The sequence below is a fragment of the Momordica charantia genome (genome assembly GCF_013281855.1).
Source record: "Momordica charantia cultivar OHB3-1 chromosome 2 unlocalized genomic scaffold, Mcharantia_2.0 BLBB01000002.1, whole genome shotgun sequence".
Taxonomy (NCBI): Eukaryota; Viridiplantae; Streptophyta; class Magnoliopsida; order Cucurbitales; family Cucurbitaceae; genus Momordica; species Momordica charantia.
Genome location: NW_028275160.1, coordinates 4,310,582 through 4,331,275, shown reverse-complemented (window position 1 = coordinate 4,331,275; position 20,694 = coordinate 4,310,582). Strand labels below are relative to the sequence as shown.

The 20,694-nt window shown below is 37.7% G+C and overlaps 6 protein-coding genes and 1 non-coding gene across 8 annotated transcripts; 4 read left to right on the top strand and 3 right to left on the bottom strand.

Moving 5' to 3' along the window:
- The first annotated feature begins 150 nt into the window (after positions 1-150).
- LOC111011202 (Acyl-CoA N-acyltransferases (NAT) superfamily protein) lies at positions 151-1,245 on the top strand. Its single transcript, XM_022284891.2, has 2 exons — positions 151-493; positions 882-1,245. The coding sequence occupies exons 1-2, from the start codon at positions 250-252 to the stop codon at positions 1,103-1,105; spliced, it is 468 nt and encodes a 155-aa protein (XP_022140583.1). The 5' UTR covers positions 151-249; the 3' UTR covers positions 1,106-1,245.
- A 408-nt stretch (positions 1,246-1,653) lies between these two features.
- On the bottom strand, positions 1,654-1,736 carry TRNAL-UAA (transfer RNA leucine (anticodon UAA)). The gene has a single exon. It is a non-coding gene; the product is annotated as a tRNA-Leu (tRNA).
- Positions 1,737-2,519: 783 nt separating this feature from the next.
- LOC111011309 (Tetraspanin family protein) lies at positions 2,520-5,833 on the top strand. Of its 2 annotated transcripts, XR_015789306.1 has the most exons (7): positions 2,791-2,949; positions 3,694-3,793; positions 3,924-4,004; positions 4,091-4,195; positions 4,286-4,480; positions 4,858-4,919; positions 5,513-5,833. XR_015789306.1 is itself a non-coding variant. In XM_088120749.1 (6 exons), the coding sequence occupies exons 1-6, from the start codon at positions 2,792-2,794 to the stop codon at positions 5,522-5,524; spliced, it is 651 nt and encodes a 216-aa protein (XP_087976875.1). In that variant the 5' UTR covers positions 2,520-2,791; the 3' UTR covers positions 5,525-5,833. The 2 variants fall into 2 exon arrangements, 1 of the variants encoding a protein (XP_087976875.1); XM_088120749.1 differs by lacking the exon at positions 4,858-4,919 and having other exon boundaries at positions 2,520-2,949.
- A 2,059-nt stretch (positions 5,834-7,892) lies between these two features.
- Positions 7,893-10,041, top strand: LOC111011308 (expansin-B3). The gene is made up of 4 exons (XM_022285017.2): positions 7,893-8,246; positions 8,502-8,808; positions 8,922-9,051; positions 9,380-10,041. Exons 1-4 carry the CDS (start codon positions 8,075-8,077, stop codon positions 9,575-9,577), a joined length of 807 nt encoding a protein of 268 aa, XP_022140709.1. The 5' UTR covers positions 7,893-8,074; the 3' UTR covers positions 9,578-10,041.
- Positions 10,042-11,038: 997 nt separating this feature from the next.
- On the bottom strand, positions 11,039-13,779 carry LOC111011316 (Clathrin light chain protein). Its single transcript, XM_022285029.2, has 3 exons — positions 13,121-13,779; positions 11,905-12,058; positions 11,039-11,813 (listed from the first exon to the last, which is right to left on the bottom strand). Exons 1-3 carry the CDS (start codon positions 13,588-13,590, stop codon positions 11,223-11,225), a joined length of 1,215 nt encoding a protein of 404 aa, XP_022140721.2. The 5' UTR covers positions 13,591-13,779; the 3' UTR covers positions 11,039-11,222.
- Positions 13,780-14,881: 1,102 nt separating this feature from the next.
- On the top strand, positions 14,882-19,825 carry GCL2 (GCR2-like 2). The gene is made up of 7 exons (XM_022284748.2): positions 14,882-15,199; positions 15,289-15,467; positions 15,673-15,784; positions 15,869-15,985; positions 16,079-16,396; positions 16,483-16,852; positions 17,682-19,825. The coding sequence occupies exons 1-6, from the start codon at positions 15,041-15,043 to the stop codon at positions 16,819-16,821; spliced, it is 1,224 nt and encodes a 407-aa protein (XP_022140440.1). The 5' UTR covers positions 14,882-15,040; the 3' UTR covers positions 16,822-16,852; positions 17,682-19,825.
- On the bottom strand, positions 17,272-19,513 carry LOC111011114 (Major facilitator superfamily protein). The gene is made up of 2 exons (XM_022284747.2): positions 19,291-19,513; positions 17,272-18,949 (listed from the first exon to the last, which is right to left on the bottom strand). Exons 1-2 carry the CDS (start codon positions 19,511-19,513, stop codon positions 17,577-17,579), a joined length of 1,596 nt encoding a protein of 531 aa, XP_022140439.1. The 3' UTR covers positions 17,272-17,576.
- Positions 19,826-20,694: the final 869 nt, after the last annotated feature.

The window sequence follows — 20,694 nt, the reverse complement described above, 5'->3', positions numbered from 1 at the left end:
TCAACAATTTTAATGGTAGGACGAAATAATATTCAACTTCCTGTAAATACATATATCATATTTAGTCACCTCTATGATTAAATGTATAATTTACAGTAATTTGAAAAAAAAAGGGCTCAAATAAAAAATAGTTATAACTTATAAGTACTATGAATAGCAAATCGAGAGCCGGGAGGCACTTGAGAAATCAAAGAAAAGCTTCTGAAACGCCAAATCTGAGAGGAAGAAGAAAAGCCATAGCCAATATCAATGAACGATGGGGACATCGTGGAACTCCAAAGAAACTCCACCAACTATGCTAAGGTCGTGGAAGACATTGTGAAGCTCGAGAAGAAGATATTCCCAAAACACGAGTCTCTTGCTAGGTTTTTCGACGAACAACTCAGGAAAAAGAATTCTGGATTGCTTTTCCTCGAATTGGATGGAGAAGTCATAGGCTACGTCATGTATTCTTGGCCCTCTTCCCTCTGCGCTACGATCGCTAAGCTCGCAGGTTCTATCCTCGTTTCCTTTCCTCTTTCCCCTGATTTTTTCTTCCCGTACAGTTTTTCGGATATTATATTTGTTGTATTCAATGCCAGTAGGAAGTCAGAAAAGAAAGATCTACGAGTGCCGATTTAGAATGATCTATTAGCTTGCAATTTGGTTAACTTACCGTGTTATACCCAGTCCGCCAGTCGTGTCGATTTTGCAACTCTTCAATGCACATAACCTGTTTGATAAAAGAGCTGCAAGAGAATTCCCCCCCTTTTCCATCTGGGGTTTGTAGGAAAGGTTTTAAGACCGATTAATTGTGCGTTAATCCCAAACTTCTGCATCCCTTTTGCTAACCAAGAGCCATTGTTTCCTTTCCTGTCATGTGGGTTGTGAACAAAACGCAGTGAAGGAGAACTGTAGAAGACAAGGTCATGGAGAGGCACTCCTGAAGGCGGCCATTGACAAGTGCAGAACCAGAAACGTCCAACGCATATGTCTCCATGTTGATCCTCTGAGAACTGCGGCCATGAATCTCTACAACAAACTTGGGTTCCAAGTTGATAGCTTGATAGAAGGTTACTACTCTGCTGATCGAAATGCCTACAGAATGTTCTTGGAATTTTCTTAAGATAAGTTATGTATCTAGATTTTGTATTGAAATCTGAAAAATGATGAGAACTTACGTTGTAACTTTATCATGCTTGTGCTGGAAAACCTGATGATGATGAGTTAATATTTTATTTTTATAAAATTGTAAACTTTTTAATATATTTGAAAATACATATTTATTCTTTAAAAATGACTCTTCTTAGAATTATAAACATAACTACTATTAAAAGAAGTATATAGTGAGATATGTAAACTAATAATTTTAACAACCTCATCAGGGTTAGAAATGCATCCCCCAATAAATGAACTTTTGTTGGTTATTCTCATCTACAGCACAATTTGAAAAATTCTCTCTCTATTTTTTTCCTTTAATTTTAATCATTTTCTCTATTAAAATAATTTATAAACTTGTTTTGCCATTTGATTCACGAAATTAAAAGGTTCTCTCTCTTTTTAATCAAAAGCAGCAGATGCAGAAAACTATGTACTATGCCTAAATTCAGTAATTAATGACTAATGAGGTTGTATTTTGTAATTTGGCCGAAAAAAGAACTTTATTTTTTTCTTTGCAGGCTGTGGGGTTCGAACCCACGCGCACTTATGTACAGAAGATCTTAAGTCTTCCCCCTTAACCTCTCGGGCAAACCTGCTCATTGATTCAAACTTTATAATTATACCAATTCTCTCTTCTTCTCTCTCCCCATGCCACTCCTCTTAATTCCCAAATAGGTGAGGATCGGGTGAGAGAAATGAGTAAAAATTAAGAGAGTATTTTGAACGAGATAAAATGAGAGGAATTGAGGGAGAGATTTGTATTTGAATGGTAAAATTGCTCACATCTACTCACTCTTCAAAGAAAAATTCATTTCTTTTTGTGGGTAAAAACAACTTAAATTAAAGTAAAAATCAATATGGTAAGTTGTGACACTATCATGTCACCAATTCCCACCATATTTGAACTAAAAAATATATTTTGACGATAAGTAAAAAATCATAATCTTCTAATACTTTTTTTCATTTATTTTCTAAGTTAGGCCTTCTAAATTTCTAATACATTTTTTACCCGCATTCGATTATCAAGCTATTGGGGTTAGAATAATGTAATAAGGCAGGCTATTCAGTATTTATATTTTTAAACTTGAAACAATTTAATAGATAATAGTTTAGTCAGTAATTTTTAGTAGGTTACAACTTAGTTTTTTAGTGGAAAATATTATTAAGATATAATACAATTTTTTTATATATGTAGATCAATAAATTGATGGAGAAAGTCAAAGCAAGTATGTACCTCTAACTAAGAGGTTGTGAATTGGAATATTTAAATTACAAGAATTAAATTCTTACCCACAAAATAGGAGAAATTAAATTGTTATCGGCTGAACTGAACGACACTATTTTTTAACCCTTTAATTGAGAAAAGAAAGGCATCTGGTACGTTTAACGGGTTGGCAAGCGGACTTTCGATGAAAATGGGTAAACTGTTCCATGGAAATAGGAAAGAATTCTCCAAATCATTTGAAATTTGAAATATCTACTAATGAAAAAGGGTTCCTCAAAGCCCCAAAACGCGCAAAAATCTTGGCGCGCACCGGATCTTTCTAGCGGTTGGAACATTACGTTTATTGGGCTTCTTGGCTAATTGTTTTCTCATTTTCCAAAAACTTCAATTGTTTGCAATTGTGTTGTTGGGTACAAACGGTAAGGAATGCTAAGAGTCTGCATGCAATCTTTGTTGAAGTTCGTGAATTCTGGAAATGGGATGATGGGATTCGCCATGATTCTGTATGGAGTTTGGTTGATGAGGGCTTGGCAGAGACAGATGGGTCATTTGCCCTTTGAAGGACCCGATGCCCCAGTTCCATGGTATTGCTTTCTACCTGTTTTGCAGATTATATCATTTCCGATTTCCTTCCATTTTATTGGTCTATTTTTGTTTCTTCATATGATTTTGGAGGGACAGGAAGCGCTTCTCCTAGAAGATAACTTCACTTCGAACAGTGAAGAGCATTATGAAATTATAGTTTGATGATTTCTGTATCTCCTCCTAAAGTTTTTTGTCCCGACAAAATTCCGGGCAAGAAAGCTGCTGATTCTTTTGTTTGTGGTTAAGAGGGAGCTTGAGAAAGTTTGAAAGTCTGAGGAGTTTTTTTTTTCCTTCTAATTTCTGCTTGCTCTTAGTAATTTCTCTTTAAATGGGCCTGTGTCTGGGGAGAAAAGTCATTCATTAGGGAGCATAATCTCAAATAATAATGAATTAGAGTGGGTTTTCGAATTCCATACTTCCCTCATAAGAAAAAAGAGAGAGAAATTCATTACCTTCAAATCTGAGTGTTCATTGCTTCAAAATTTAGAATTATCTTCATATTCTTTATTCTTTCTGCATAATGATTTCTTTGTTTTGTAGAATACCTTCTAAACGTTTATTTTCTTTACTCAATAAAATAAAGGGTAATAGGTTAAGATGAATCTATGAATTTAAGCAAACTTGTAAGGAGTATTACAGTTAATATGGTTGAGATTTGGGTTCTGTGGCAATTGGTTGATGGGAAGACAATGGGGATGCCTTGTGGTATGTAGCTTACATCTTTTGTGTTGCTTAAATTTCAGGTTCATGTACAGTTTTTTTGGACAAGGCTTTCTTTTATGTGTGATCACTTGCTTGGGTCACATTGCTGCTGAAACTGCTAATCGTTGTTGCCTTCATATGGTACTGTCTTCTTAAATTTACTAAATCATATGAATCCCCCCACCCCCCACCCCCCTTCCCCCATTTTTCTTTTCCTTTTCTTAATAGATTGGTTGACATATGACTCTGTTTTGGCCTTCAATGGACGCAGTACATGATTATTATGTTTCTGCTTCTTATGGTGGAGGCCGGGTTGACTACTGACATATTTCTGAATCGTGACTGGGAGGAGGTGAAATTCTTACATACTCAAGGCGATACAACTGGATGCTACCGAATATATGTTCGTATAGCTGATTACTTTTAACTTTACACCAGGACTTCCCAGAGGATCCAAGTGGAAGTTTTGATCAGTTCAAACATTTCATCAGATTGAACTTCAATATCTGCAAATGGATAGGGATCACAATGGTGTCAATTCAGGTCTCTAGCTCTCTTTTTTCTCTCATGTTGGCCAGTGTCTTGAGGTATATTCCTTGTGAAAAACTTGCAATGTCGATTGGCTTGTCTCAGGGTTTGTCTCTCTTGTTGGCAATGATACTAAAAGCAATCGGAGCGCGTCGATATTATGACAGCGACGATGACTATGCTCCTGAGAAGCTTCCACTTATTAAGAATGCTGCTCTTCATTCACCAGCTACAATTGTTGTTGGTGACCCCGTCTTTGCATCTAAAAACAACACATGGAATAAAACCGACGACGACAAGGTATAAACACACAATCATGTTCCTATCTATGGGGTTGTCATACATATATGACGCTCAACATCTTTTATCTTGTTCCATTTTATTGGCATTTATTAAATTCTTGCCATTTATTTTGCATCTGCCTTCATTTGTTCTCAATTTTCTGCTCTGATATTTTGCACCAACATTTACTGCTGATCTCCCATTCTAGAAGTGATTTTAATCTTGTCTTAAGCTGATAAAAACTGTTCATCCATCCATCTTGAGTTTATTGTTAGATTAGATTCTACATAACGATTTCCACCATTTTCACAGCCCAAGTTATTGAGCATACTGATCCCTGTTTATGCCATAAACTCTATAACATGAATCTTATCTGATTTCTTTGGCCTTTGTAGTGAACCTGTAACAGAAGCGCGCAGTATATAAACTTGCATTGAATCCTTCCATTATATTTTAGGTCCTTCATTTCCTCCACTGGACTCGTTTACTTATGTTAGGCTAAATTACAAAAAATACGCCTAGACTTTGCCTTCAATACGGCCTTTGACATTTCATAAACATTTCAAAAATACCGTTTGAGCAAACATCCATTAATATTTTGAATGGACACGTGACATGACAAAATCTGAAAATTAACATTAGAACTAGATTAAATCTAAAAGAGATAAAAAATGAGGAAGAAGCTATCGTTTTTAAAATAAAGAATTAGGACGAAATTGGGTAGACAGTGGAGAAACAAATAGTCGGTTGACAATGGAGGAAAGAGACTTTTGGGGGGTGTTAATTGTCATATCATTCTAGATTTTGCCATGTCAACTTTCCATTCAAAATATTAATTGATGTTTGCTCAGATATTTTTGAAATGTTTATGAAAATTCAACGATAATACTAGCTACTAAAAAAAAAAAATAAATCAACGGTAGTACTAGAACTGTAGAAAAGATAGAAGTATTTTTGAAATAAATGACAAAGTTCAGGGATACTGTATTTTAGTGTTTATATTATGTATTGACTTTATATTAATTCATTATTTATTCTTTTTCCTCCCAGGAAAGAAATTAGCCCCTGGAAATGGAAGAGTGGTCACAGGTTTGGAGCTTGGACACATGAACCCTTTGGTAATAAGAAGGTGGAATTTTATTCTCTGTCCATTACACTGAGCTTTTTTCTTTCTGAACCCTCTAGATCTAGATCTAGATCATAGTAGTACAAATTTGGTTTGTAAAATCTATGTTGCTAACAAATATTTTAGAGCTTCTTCTCAAAATTTTCTGTTGCAGAAAAATATTCCTGATCTGTTCAGGTTCAGCAGATGTCATATTGATACAGTAAAATATTGTAAATAATATTATAGAAATTGTGGTTTACGAACTCTTAGAAAAGCAGTTTCCAAAATGTAGCTGCTTTTTAATTATCTGCAGATATGATTCTTCATCATGTCTTGATATGGCTGCATCTTTGTTTGCATGGTACTTGAGTAATCTTGTTTGTTTACCAACAAACTATTAGATTGAAGTAGAAATGGTGAAACTGTTTAGGGAAAGATATGAAAATGGGATGATTTTGCATGTGAAAAGGGGCAGAGAAGAGGGGCCTGGAGATTTAAGGAATTGATTACAAACATCCAATCAAAGTGGTCCATCTTGGTATTCATATTGGATTTATTTGTCCACTTTGAAACAAACTTTGGATTATTTGTCCCCAAAAAAAAAAAAAAATCTTTTTATTATTATTATTTTTTTGTTGGGTTTAATGCAAACTGCCTAATTGTGTTATTGATATTTGAAGACTTTCCAGTGTGGCTCAGTGGCCGTATTCTACGCAACTGATCTGACCAAATTGCCTTTCCCACCCACCGTTTCATTGTCTGTTTCAACCAAAACAAAAACAAATATAATTTTTCTCCCACTTTTAAGTATCTTATTTTATTTTATTTTATTTTGACATGCATACAATATCTCTGTTTTTTTTTTCTTTTTTTTTTGCTTGAGTGGGCTTCTCTTGTCTACCCTTTTGAATGACATGCACCAATTAATTATGGTATGTTCGTTGTTATCTTTGTTTTTTACACTAGAAAAGGACTCGAGAGCTTCTCTTTTGTTTTTAGGCCTTTTGATATTGTATTTCTTTCGTGTTTTTTATTTATTTACAAATTTGTACTCCTTTGTTAACTTTTTCTTTTTATGTTTGGTATATATACTTTTGAAGAGCGTCTTTTGAAATCTTAGTTAAAGTAGTTCTTAAAATGTTGAAAACAAAACCTTTATCATACCTACCGAATATAATGAATTGCACGTTTCCACGTCAAAATATGTATTGTGAGAATGTGATCAAGTTTATAGCAAAGTTACGAGGACTTATACTGAAAGTGGACAATATCTTACCATTGTAAAAATACGAAGGATCAAGTATAATGACATTCCTTGTCAATTCAAAAATAGCTCATAGATAGAACACAAATTATTCAAAGATCATTTGTTTCATGAGAATTCAAGATTCTCATTAAACTGACATCTAGATTTTCACGTTTGTTTTGTAAATATAAGATGTCTGAATATCTTAAGATGGTCATACGGGAGACATCTAACGTATCTTAGATGTCATTTTGAAACATAGATTTCTGGATGTAAATCATAATAAATTAATGTATAATTTATATAAATCTTTGTAAGAGTATTTTTGGATGATTATATAAATTTAAAACATTCTCAATAATAAGTCCGGCAAAACGTCTATTTAAATATTCTCAGACATCCTTATAAATTATCCTATAAAATAAACGTGTCTATCAAAGATGTCAAACATCTAAAATTTTAGACATCTGAAATTATGAACATGTCGAACATCTACATATTTGAAAAACAAATGACCTCTTATTGACGGTGAAGTGAGGATCCCCACCCATATTACATGTTTCCATTCATCTTAATTTTAATAATGTTTTCTATTTGTGATTCCATATTCTAAATTTCATTATATTCAACCAATTTCTTTTTAGTTCAAGAATATAGGGAAGATGTGAAGATTTGATTTTAGAGCATATGCATAATGCTTAGGAGATTGATATTAAAAATAATCAACTCTATCTATTTCAAGGTTTCAAACCCTACTTCCATATATTACAATTAAAAATATATATACATGTATATAAAAATATTTTTAATAAATTAATTGGTATAGTAGGGCATGTGACCTATTTGAGGCTAAGAAATTATTCGACGTTAACGGTAGAAATAACTATTACTTTGTAACTGACCAAAATACCCTCATCCGTTAAGGTCTATGACAGTCTCCGTACGATTATGCGGAATTAACGCCTCAACTGTCGAGGGGTCCCACACCAGGGTCATCTTGTAATTAAAGTAAAAATCAGTGGCCCGTTTCATAAACCCCCGGCCCCGATACTCTTTTATATTTACTTAACGCCCCCTCCACACCCCGGACCAAATAAACGAACCAAGCCTTCTAAATCTGCTCAAACAAAGACTGTCGGCGAAGCCCTCCAATCTTCTTCCTCAACTGTTTTTCTCGGTTACTGTGCTCGTCGGAACCTGACATTGTGGGCGGAGCAAGCGGTGTCGCCGCCTACTGTTGTAGCCCCACGCAGACGCAATGCCGGTCCTCCTCTGCCGCGGTTTTGGGCTCTTTGGGGCCTTTTTCTTTGCGGCGGCTGTGCTCCAGGGTTTCGCGGCGGCGGCTCAGCTCCAACACCGTGCTCCGGATCTACATTGGCTCCCGGCCACCGCCACGTGGTATGGAAGCCCCGAGGGCGACGGTAGCGACGGTACGCCGCTCCCATTTCTCTACATTTTTTTTTCTTGTTCTGTTCTCTGCGTTTCGTGCTTCAGAGGGTTTGTCAATTAAATGGGACAGGGGCAGTCAGTTTTTGTGAAACACTGTCTAGAAGTTGCAGCCATTGAGTTAACTCGGTCAAAAATTGATTACGGACGCTTGAACTAACCGAAACCCTGTTAACAAATCAAAAAATGGAAGTTCTTAGCAGCTAGAAATTGAGAGATCTGACGGTGTAATTCTGCAGGTGGAGCCTGTGGGTATGGGAATCTAGTGGACGTGAAGCCCCTAAAGGCCAGGGTTGGCGCTGTGAGTCCAGTGCTGTTCAAAAATGGCGAAGGGTGTGGAGCCTGTTACAAGGTGAAGTGTCTAGACCAGAGCATTTGCTCCCGACGAGCCGTGACCATAATCGTCACCGACGAGTGCCCCGGTGGGTACTGTTCCAACGGCAAAACCCACTTCGATCTCAGCGGCGCCGCCTTCGGCCGTATGGCCATCGCCGGCGAAAATGGGCAGCTCAGGAACCGAGGCGAAATCCCAGTCATTTACCGGCGGTACGAATCCGTTGCTCTGTTTTTGTCACTTTATGATTTGTTTGTTTTAATCTCTCTCTTCTTTATATTTTGTCACCTTTTTTTGTTGCTTTTGGTTTGTCCTAAATGCGTAGGACTCCTTGTAAGTACCCAGGCAAGAACATCGCCTTCCATGTCAACGAAGGCTCAACAGATTACTGGCTCTCACTCCTGGTTGAATTCGAGGATGGCGATGGGGACATTGGTGCAATGCAAATAAGAGAAGTAAGTATAAAAAGAGAACCCCTTTTGGCTAATTTAATTACTGATAGGGCTTTCCGAAGCATATTCCATTGCTTTAATCACAATAATAATTTAAGATGAAAAGATGGAAAAGCTGGATCTTTTACACGTTGAAAGTTGAATCCACTCGAAGAATCTTTGAAGAAGAAAAAGCATGCACTTTCCCACATGATTATAAAAATCTCTCACTGTCTAAACACACGCACAAATAAATGCATTTTTCTTGCAAATCAGGCAGCTTTGATTTGATGGTTGTTGACTACATTTTCTTTCCCTCTCGTGGTGTTTGTTATGATAACAAAAATGGCAGGCAAGTTCGAGCGAGTGGCTGGATATGAACCATGTGTGGGGGGCAAATTGGTGCATTATTGGTGGGCCTTTAAAAGGCCCATTCTCGGTGAGATTAACAACATTATCTACGGGAAGAAGCCTCTCGGCCAGGGACATAATCCCAAGGAATTGGTCTCCCAAGGCAACTTACACTTCTCGCCTTAATTTCTTCTCTTGATTAAGAAACATGGAGGAGGAGGAGGAGAAGAAACGCAGACTTTGATTTTTTTTTTCCTTTCTTTTTCTTTCTTTTTATTAGCTTTGACAAAAAGAAGGCCATATTATGCACAAAAGCATTTGCTTTCTTTTTGTTTTAGTCCACACCCCATGGCAGGAAAAGTAGCCGTTTTTCCGTTTTCTTTAGTAGAAAAGTGACCGTTGGAGTGCAAAATGGCATCCAATGGACGTCTCTTTTCGTTTGTGTGTGTTTTTTATTCTGTTTTTGAGTGTGGTTGCTATTGAATATTGATAGCCCTCTCCAAAGAGGAGAGAGAGCGTGGTAGTGTGTATTGCCAAGTTGTTTGTTTAATGAATTTGGACCCCTCAGTCAAACTACGTAGGGACATATAGCTGCATTTCAGGGCCTTGGATGCAGTGTTTCCCTGCATTTAGTTTTAATACCAACTTTTGATATTAATTTTATTTTGGTACTATGGTCAAATCTCATTCATTATCTGTATGGTAAAAAAAATACCACTATAGTTAAAGCATAAAGCGAAACCGAAGGATATAAATCAATTTAGACATGTTATTAAACATAAACATGTGACTTTAAATATGCTATCATTTCCTTGAGATGGGAACAAAGATTTTCCACCCATATGTCCTTGGTGCAGTAAGAGTCAAACTGACCCCCTTGGCCCCTATCATGTAACAAATGAACTACTTTTGCTGTGGAGAGCAGTCCATTATGGCCTACACTGCATATTCAACAACCGAATAATGTAACATATGGCTCCTTATTTTGTGATGAACGGCTAGTTTTTGACTACCATATTTTGTAACATCTTGATAATTCTTTAGTACCCTAGTTGGTGGTTCGATAACTATGGAGTCTGAATATTATGCCCTTGCAAACACCACTGAATATCAACGTGGATTTGCTCACTTTGGCATGAAATTCAGTTCCCCTAATTGTAACACAGATAGTCTGGTGCCACAATATAGGTAGAAATGAATTGGACACGAATCTCAACCAAGTTCTAAAAGTTACTTCTGATTCAACTACTTGACCTGCAGACCGATTGTTCCTCACTGTTAGTTTCAATCCCTAAAAAAGCAAACTTGGTTGGTCCAACTTTTGCGTTCATTGGAAGATGTTCAAGAGGGGAATGAAAAATTGATGGTCAAACTACTAAATGTCACCTCCTCTTGGACGCCTATGGTAACCCTGGTTAAGCTGATCATTCTCAGTGACTAGCTCAACCATCATTTTTATCTGTGGATGTTACCTTTGTATTGTAATAAACAACAATTGCATTGGCTACTCTACTACTGCGAGTCTGTATTATTAATTTTATCTAACCTTTGTAACCAAAGAAGTATATAAGATAGGCTCCCCCACCCACCAACCTTGTCTTCTTATCGTAAAAAGAGCGACTTGGGTGCTCTTAAGCATAGAAGATACAAATCAGAGAGATGACAAATTTAGATGATAAATCAGCCTAAAATTCTATGTCTAGACAAGAAGAGCTGTTCAGATCCTACGCTGCAGAGAATGCAGCACGGCCGTAACAAAAACTTACTTATTCTCTGTGATAAAATGTGAACAGAGAAAAAAAATCACATTGCAAAAACCATAAGATGGAAGTAATAATAGTTTCTTAATCCGCAGGAGCTGGCACCTCTTCTGCACCAGCTGCAGTGCGAGCCTCAATCTCTGGTTTGGGTTGACCAGGTGTACCATTAGCATCCACATTTTTTGCAGGAGATGAGGGTGTGTTATCTGGTGCAGTTGGCGAGGATGCTTTCTTGTCCTTGACTTCGTTCCCTTCTTCCTTGGCGTCTTTGGTTTCTGTTCCTTCCTTTGCTTCTTTTCCACCTTTGTCCTCCTTCCCTTCCTTCACATCTTTTCCATCCTTTCCATTCTTGGCATCCTTGTCATCCTTTCCATTCTTGGCATCCTTGGCATCCTTGCCATCTTTGCCATCTTTGGCCGGTTTGGGTGGAGGCGGCATCATATGAGGTGGAGGAGTCTGTTTCAACTTCAAGAGAATCTGCCTCATTCGTGCAAGATCGGTTGGTTTCCCAGGTTTTGGACCCTGAATGACCACTATTGAAGGCTTATTTTCAGCATCTTTCTTTCCTCTCCTCTTCTCAATATTTGGGACCTCTCGTGGGATGATCTCTGCAATTGCTTTCCAGAAATGTTTGTCAGCTTCTTTGTGGAATTTTTCCTGGTTTGCTAGGTAAAGCTACGAAAAAAATTGAAAAATGAGGAAGAGACATTGACAGGATGCAGGGCAAAGAATATGAATAAAAACAAAATGCTTTAAGAGGTTTCACCTTCTCTCTTTCTCTATTGTGTGCCTTGTTTGTTTCACAATTGAGCCTCCTTTTCTCATAAAAGGATGCTTTGTACTCTTCAGCTTCATTAATTATTTGGTTTCTCATCTCCTTTTCTTTCTTCTCTTTCTCCTCAAGATCGATGGCATTTTGACTGCATCATAAAGTTTCCAGATTGTTAACAAATTGCTAAGCAACAGCCAAAAATTGCGACGCATATTGAAAATAAGAGAAAGCAGAGAAATATGGTTCCCGAACAATTCCTCTTCCACTCGGTTGGCTCAGACTGAGCAACGGGGCAGAGCATTGAAACTAAATAATAATAGTGCTAACGGGTAACTGCTACTTCCTGCAACTCGAATGTAAACTTGAAACAACTGTTGTTCCATGTAACCAGCTCAAAAAAAGGGTACATAATAGAGGTAAGAAAAGAAATCTTGACAGCACAAATCTTAACAAAATCAGATAATAACTTCTTCAAGTAGACAGAAATGAGCAAATATTTCCGGTCCCCATTGCTACAGTATATAAAATACTGTAATAAAATTCTTTTAATTTGTCTTACTAATATGTTTGACGTTTATGCATACACGTGGTGTTAGGACAAATCTGCAGCAAATATCTGTCTTCTACCAGAGACAAAGCAATAATACAACTGGACATTCCAGTATTGGACACAGGTGAATTACAATAAACAAATACTCCAACATATTCAATGTCATACATATTGCAACAAATGACTAACCGATCAAAGTTCCAGAAGCAAATGAGATTCCACAGTAAGGGATGCGACTATGTCAATGGTGAAAAGGCACCATAAACATAAGTTAAATGGCAATTGATTATAAAGAAATAAGAATCCCCTATATAAACATGATATATAACATTCGAGCTCTAAAATTGACACGCATCGGACTGGCCGGTTAGATAGAATATCAAAGAAGATTTAAACCACCGGTTACCCTAAAACCTAAGTTATTGGCTCAATTTTTTATGTCATTGTGAAGAGAATGGAAAATCTCAAAACCTTTCAATTCGATTCCAGCTGAAAACTGAATCCATCAGCTTAGATGACCTTAAAATTTATAAACGGTTTAATATTAGAGTCATGTTAAGGCCACACACGGGGAAACATTCCAATACAACACCTAAACGATAAAATCACAGATTTAAGACCAATCCAGTATCTATTAACGAAATAATAACAAAAACGCACCGTCGCCATTCGCGTCGGGCATAGCCTTCCTCCCGCATTTCGCTTGGGTCCGGGAGAACCGGTCCATCGGAAGCGAAAATCCCACCATCGTCAATACCACCAACGCCAGCGGCGGCGGCATTGTCATGATCCCCATCGGCGTCGAGAGGATCAAAGGGAGAGACATAGTCGGGATTGGGATCGGAACCGCCGAAGTCGTATACGTCAGACAAATTAGGAATATTTGTGTTTGCAGCGGTGTGGACGTCGGAAACGACGTCTTCTTCAAAGAAGGAAGGGGGAGCGCGAGGGAGTTGGTCAGCGGAGGAAATATCGTCGGCGGGAGAGAAAGTGGTAGAAGAGTCGTAGCGCTGGGAGGGGAGATGAGAGTCGTAACCGATGAAGTCATCGTCATCGAAGGGCCGCGTTGTGGGCGAATGGTGCTGTTGGTCGTCGTGTTCGTCGTTGCTGAAAGCGTCGAAGGAAGCCATTTTCGTGAATTCTCTCGCTCTCTCTGTGTCTGTGAATTGGGGGCTGATTTCTGAGTTTTTCGAGGGAGTCGAATGGATTTGTTCTCGCGGTGATGAACGCGGTGTTCGGATCGAGAAAGAGTAATCAGGAAAATGGCATAACAGAGAGAGAGAGATATGAACTCGACGTGTTTGGATCTGTGAGCGAAACGTGTTAAGCATTTGTGAATAATCGCAGAGATGGACAAAATGTAGCTTTCCCAATTCCCCACGAAAACGACGATTAGTTACTTCAAGCGAACGACATGTCGCATTCTCCCCCCTATTTATTATTTTTATTTTTTACTTCAACCCCTTATTTATTTATTTAATTTTTCTGTCATCTGATACTGAAACCACCGCTCCCTGTCACCCTTAATTACTGTCTTATTTAATTTTATTTTCTGTATTATTCGATGAAATTCTGGTTTAATGCTTGGTTTTATTTTTAAAGATTGCAGAGGGTAAAAATAGATTTGTCGTGTAGAGAGTTAGAAAAGACGATTTTAAAGACTTGAAATCCAATAAATAGGAGAGTGGATAATTTTTTTTTTTATAATTAATATGACAATATGTACTAAACTACACTAAATAAGTATAATTTTGTGGAAAAAATTGTACCAATTAAGTTAAGTAGCTTGACATCAGATAAGAGCGTGATATTGCTAAATATCTTAAATTATAAGATTATCTAATAATATAGGTCATAGATGATGAGCTACCTTATCTTGCTCTTATTTTATGTCAAATTATCTTGACTTAATTTATAAGTTTCAATCCCTCACCCTCACATTGTACTTAAAAAAAGATCTATCAAAATTTAAAAAGAACAATTATTACTCTATCCCCATCCATGTATTATACTAAAAAAAAAAAAAAACTCTATTTGATTGAATTTTTCATGAAAAAATTGGATGGATTGTGTTTACCAATAAAATTAACTGATATACTATATTTCTTTCTTACACAAATTGATATAATCAATCGTTTGTGACCAGGTCTAAAAAAATAACATTCTTTCTTGCTAAAAGAAAGTCTAAAAAACAAAACAATCCATATGGTAAAAAAGTTGTAGTACTATAGAATATTTTTTTTTAGAAAAGTACTATAGTTCTATTGTATAATGATTTTTTTGTTTATTTATTTACGAACAATACTTAGGCGTTGTCAGCACCATTTTTTTTTAATTCAACGCCATTTAATTTTTTTTTTATAATTTTTTGTTTTTTGTTTTTGTTGAGATAAAAAGGACTTTATTAAATTTTCACAATTAGAAGAGTATTTTTTTTTTTTTTTGCAAAGTTGTATAAAATACTTTGACGAGAAAATTTTGTAGAAAGTTCCAGCGACTGCCACCCAGACATCGAAGGCTGCTTTCTGCTTCATTTCCGTCGAACTGAAGAAGCGGTGCGGTGGAATCCCCGAAGCAGAAATGGGGGACCGATTCTTTCCGAACTCAATGCCGGACTTCGTACCAGAAACTGCAGCTGCTGTAGAATCGAGTGGAGATTCGTTTCTGAAGGACCTCTCAATGCCTTACCCAATCATCTCAGAGCGCTTCAAACGGGCGGCTTTGGACCTCAAAGAAGCTGTATTTCTTTAATATCTTATTGTTTTACATCTTGATTTGGTTTGAGTGTTGTTTGAAATGCCCACCAGGTATTTGTGTTAATGTTTCAGATAGTTTTGGAGACATGGGGAGTTACTGGGCAACGAGTCCGAGATTTCACACTCTATTCTGGAGCTCTTGGAACAGCTTTATTGCTGTTAAAAGCTCATGAGGTCACTTCAAATCATATTGATCTTAGTCTGTGCGCCCAAATTGTTAAGGCCTGTGATCAAGCGTCTTCCATGTCCACGTAATATTTGCCCTTTTTTCTTATTTCTTATTTCATTTTCACTTCCCTATATGGAGATATTAATTTTCCCAAATGAAAGACGATATGGCACTTAAGTTCCTCAATAAATGAATCTGTAATCGTTTGTGCCCTGAAGAAAAACATGGATGACTGTCTATTGCTCACCTGTCTTTAGACTTTAGAGTACTTTGTGGAATGGTGATAGGGATGTGACTTTCATTTGTGGGCGTGCTGGTATCTGCGCTATTGGAGCTGTGGCCGCAAAGCGTGCTGGTGATGAGCAGTTGCTCAGTTACTATCTAGGTGAATTTAATGAGGTAAAAAGAATTATTTCCCCACTTAAGCTGGTGATATTTTTGGTTCCTGGCTTTTAATTTGAAGGGTTTTCTGGACTGCGGCAGATTAAGCTACCAAGCAATCTTCCGGACGAGTTGTTATATGGAAGAGTCGGTTTCTTGTGGGCATGCCTATTTTTAAACAAATACATCGGTGCAGGAACAATTGCCTCGGTTCACACTGTAAGATTGGATACCATGATTAGCCTGAACTCATCTTAGTCCATGTGAATGAGTGTTTGCATTTAACATTTTGTAAATGAATCAATTGTATAGAGGGCAGTTGTAGAGGAAGTTATCCGACGAGGAAGGGCGCTGGCGAAGAGAGGAGGGTCGCCATTGATGTTTGAATGGTACGGTGAGAGGTATTGGGGTGCTGCACATGGACTGGCAGGAATTCTCCATGTTCTGATGGACATGGAGTTGAAGCCAGATGAGATTGAAGACGTGAAAGGCACCATTAGGTACATGATCCAAAACCGATTCCCCAGTGGAAACTATCCTTCAAGTGAAGAAGATAGGAACAGAGACATCCTTGTGCATTGGTGCCATGGCGCTCCTGGAATCGCCCTCACGCTTGTCAAAGCAGCACAGGTAAGATTTCTTCAATGGCAGGCATCCCTCGGGGACATTTTGACCCAGTGCACTTAACAACACATTACTGTTCCATTCGTGACCAGGTTTTTGGAGAAAAAGAGTTCGTGGAAGCGGCAGTGGAAGCGGGAGAGGTGGTATGGAGGCGTGGGCTGCTGAAGCGAGTAGGGATATGTCATGGGATAAGTGGGAATTCTTATGTGTTTCTGTCGCTATACCAACTGACAAGGAAGGTGGAGTACTTATACAGGACCAAAGCCTTTGCTTGCTTTCTGCTTGATAGAGCTCACAGGCTGATTGCAGAGGGAGAGATGCATGGAGGCGACAGCCGCCAATCTTTGTTTGAAGGACTTGGAGGGATGGCTTATCTTTTTCTTGACATGATTGTGCCCGCCATGGCCAGGTTTCCGGGATACGATCTCTGAGGATGGAAGGTCGAAGCATGGAGAATAGAACGTATGTATGTATTTCGAATTGCATAATAAAATGGAGTTCCCATCTTTCTTTCTTAATATAGACTTTGTTCTAAGCATGGAAGAAATAGGTTTTTTCTTTTTTCAGTAATCCAAAAAGTGAGTTAGGTAGGTTCTCAATATAAACTGTCGTTTGTGGATTCTTTAAGAAAAAAATACATGGGAAGGATTTAAAATTAGAATTATCTGTTTTTAAAGTAGGGATGAGGGATTGGCAAATTATTTGTTTTGATATTATATGAAAATTGATGAGTTAAATTATTTATACCTCACTTTTCATGGATTTCAAACGTCAGGCAAACTTTTAGATTTTTGCATATAATTAAAGTAGACAGTTATTCCTGTCAATTATTAAGGCGATAAACGTTAATAGTATTATAGATATTGAGGGGAACAAAAATATACCATTAACGTTCAAATCTATAATAAATGTACTTATATTACAATGTTAACTCCATTTCTATATCTATCCCAAAAAAAAAAACTTCATTCTATCTTTGCTTCACTTGATATATAAATGAATTTATGAATTGATACTAGATAAGTTTATTTTAAAAATTTTACTTAAAAGAGTGGAAGAGATCAAAGAGAGAGGCTATTCTCTCATGTAGCCAAATCTATTTCAATTTTTTCCTAAAAAATCTCTTCAGATCAAACCTGAAAAAACAATATTAGAGATGACTTCTGGTGATCCTTCTGATATTGGCTCATTTCTGTTCATTCTTATCAACAAGTTGCTCAACATCTCCAAGCTCCACTTCATTTTCTCTCCATCCAATTTCGTTCTGAAACAGCGATTCTATTTGTTCCAGGGACTTCCCTTTGGTTTCTGGAACGAACTTGTAGACAAAGGCAACGGACAGAGCAGATATGAAGGAGAAGATGAAGAACGTCCCACCCACAGTGATGGCTCGAGAAACAGACAAGAAAGACATGGCCACCAGCCCACTAGAAACTCTGTTCCCCACTGCCCCAAGAGCCGCTGCTTGGGCTCGTAGCTTCAATGGAAAAATTTCAGAGGTCAAAACCCAGCACACTGGGCCAATTCCAACTGAAAAGAATGCTACATTCCCACACACCCAAAAGATGGCTAAACCAACGCCAATTTTCCCATTCCCAATAAAAGTGAGCGTAAAACCCAAGCTGAACAAACACACTGTCATCCCAATTGTGCTCAGATACAGCAATGGCTTCCTACCAAGCTTGTCAACCAGGACAATGGCGACCAATATGAAAACTGTCTTTGCTAAACCAACAGCCACAGTTGCTGCAAGTAGCTTGGAGTTGCCTTGAATTCCAGCATCTTTGAAGATCTCAGGGCTGTAGTACACGGTGGCGTCGATGCCGGTGATCTGTTGGAAACACTGGATTCCAAAGCCAGTGATCAGCATTCGTCTAAGTGCAGGAGAAGGGTTCAAGAACTCTCTCCAAACAGCCTTTTCTTCATACTTCTCTGCACTGGAGATTCCAGCAGCTAGTTGGATTTCTGCTAATCTTTCCTCCACCTCCTTCTCATCGTCTATAGTTTTCAGAAGCACAGATCTCGCATCGTCGACTCGGTTTTTCAGCACCAACCATCTGGGAGACTCTGGGATGATGAAGAGTGCAAACCCAATGAAGATCGAGGGAAGGATTCCCACAGCCAGCATGATTCTCCAGTTTGTATGGGCAGGTAGGCCAGAGAAGGCGAAATTGGAGACATAGCCGAGCAAAATTCCGAGGTTTATGAAGATCTCCGGGAAGGAAGTGAGCGAACCTCTGGCAATGGTGGGGGAAATTTCAGCAATGTAAACAGGGGCAATCATAACGCCCAAGCCAATTCCAACCCCAGCCAATATTCTTCCAATCAGTAATACTTGAAAAGTAGGCGCCAATGTCATAACTGCTGCACCTATTTGGAAGACAAGAGCAGCCAAAGCCATTGTCCATTTTCTACCAATGGCATCTGATGTTTTACCACCGGCTAAGCTTCCCAGAAGGGAGAGAATGCTCAAAATCCCAACAAGAACTTCTTCCTGTACCTCAGTTATCTTTAAGTCCTCTTGAATGAAGATGATTGCCCCACTCATCACTCCCACGTCTGCAAATCGAAACACGATGTAAAGAGATTTTCACATGGATGGGTGAGATTTTAATTTTGACCATTCTAGTAGTTGGTTTAAGAGAGTTAAATTGAAAAGGCCAATAAGCTTGGTTAAGCAGCAATAGCAATAAAGGGATGATAGAATAGAAACCAATTGGAGCATCGCATCAATTGGCAATGAATCGAAACAAGTATTTGAAGATTCCAGATTCTTTTGCTCTCTCGAATCGAGCCTACTATGTCGCATTCCAAGCAGCAAAATCAAGAACTAATCGGAAAATTCACCGGAAAACATGAAAGAGAAGAACGATTGGGGCGACCGACAGAATAAGGCATACCGTATCCGAGAAGAACAGAGTTGAGAGAAGCGAAAACAGCGCAGGCGAGTACATATTTCCTGGTACTTGAAGTGGCATCGGCTGGACGGCGATGGGTCAAAGCATCATCGTGATCCTCATGGAGCTCGGAATCCATTCTCTTGTACTTGTTCTTGGGTCCCAAAGAAACGGCGGAAAAGCCCAAATCTCCGGCCCCATTTTCTTGGACGCCGACCAACCCCATGGTTCTCCGAACCGGCAGGGCAGGGGATCGCAGTCCAGTATAAGGAGTTGAGATCTGAAAGAGAGGAGACAAGAACGAAAAAAGAGTCGGAAAAGTGGGTCGTCGCGTCTCTTTTCGTCAAGCCAAGTTTCCGTTTCCCACGCGAGCTCGCCCTAAAGCTAAAGGGACGGATTTGGATATTTTATTGCAAATTGCTTGGTCTGGTCTGATGCAGTGTCTCTCCCATGGCATTGGCATTGGCATTGACCCAATACTTAATTAGGATGAAATGTTCTAATCGGAGAAGTAACAGCTGTAGCAATTTGTCTGAAACTGTTCTCTTTTCTTTACTCAGTTTTTTCTTTCATTTCGTCGGTCGTCACCAACAACTGCTCCCCACCGATGACCCAATTTTCTTTAATCGTTATCCTTTTTTTGTTTTTTTTCTCTAGTTCATGCATATTATTAGGGGTTGTCTGAAAAATTAATCTGCGAAATGTTTACCTTTGAATAGAATTTAAAGTGTTGACCATATTCATAAGTGGGCATTGGCAAGCTGTTATTTTTATTCTTTACTTTCAAAAAAAGAAAGGAAGAGAGAAAAAACTGTCATCTTCAAATCGATGGATTCGCCATCAAAGTTCGTGTTTTTTCCTTTTTATGTCGGCAAAAATTATAAAAATAAAACTTCATAACAAATATTTAAAATAACGAATATTTAAATTAACCCATATGTATTTGACTATACTAATATTATGTTGATTATAATGATGTTTTATAAATTTTTATGTAATATTATGTACATATCAAATTCATAGGTATACGTAAATATTGATGGAAATGTTGACATATAGATGAAAATTTAATATTTTGCTCACAATTGAGACATAATACTTTATCATATTAAATCAATAGGGAATTAATTAGTAGTGGCATGTCTAGTGATTTAGAAAGTGAAAAAGGGTCATGTTAGTATATATTTGATTGTTACTGAGTGAAATTCATCGAAATATGAACGAAATAATTTATTCTACGTACATTAAATAGCAAAGTATTTTCTTTATGAAGCATCCTACAAATTTTGGTCAAATTGTTGAATAAACCTCAAAAGGCTTTGAATATAATTTGTCTTCTTTTTAATTGGTATATATAATCTATAGCATATTAATTTTTTTTTGAAACTAATCTAGAGCACATTAGCA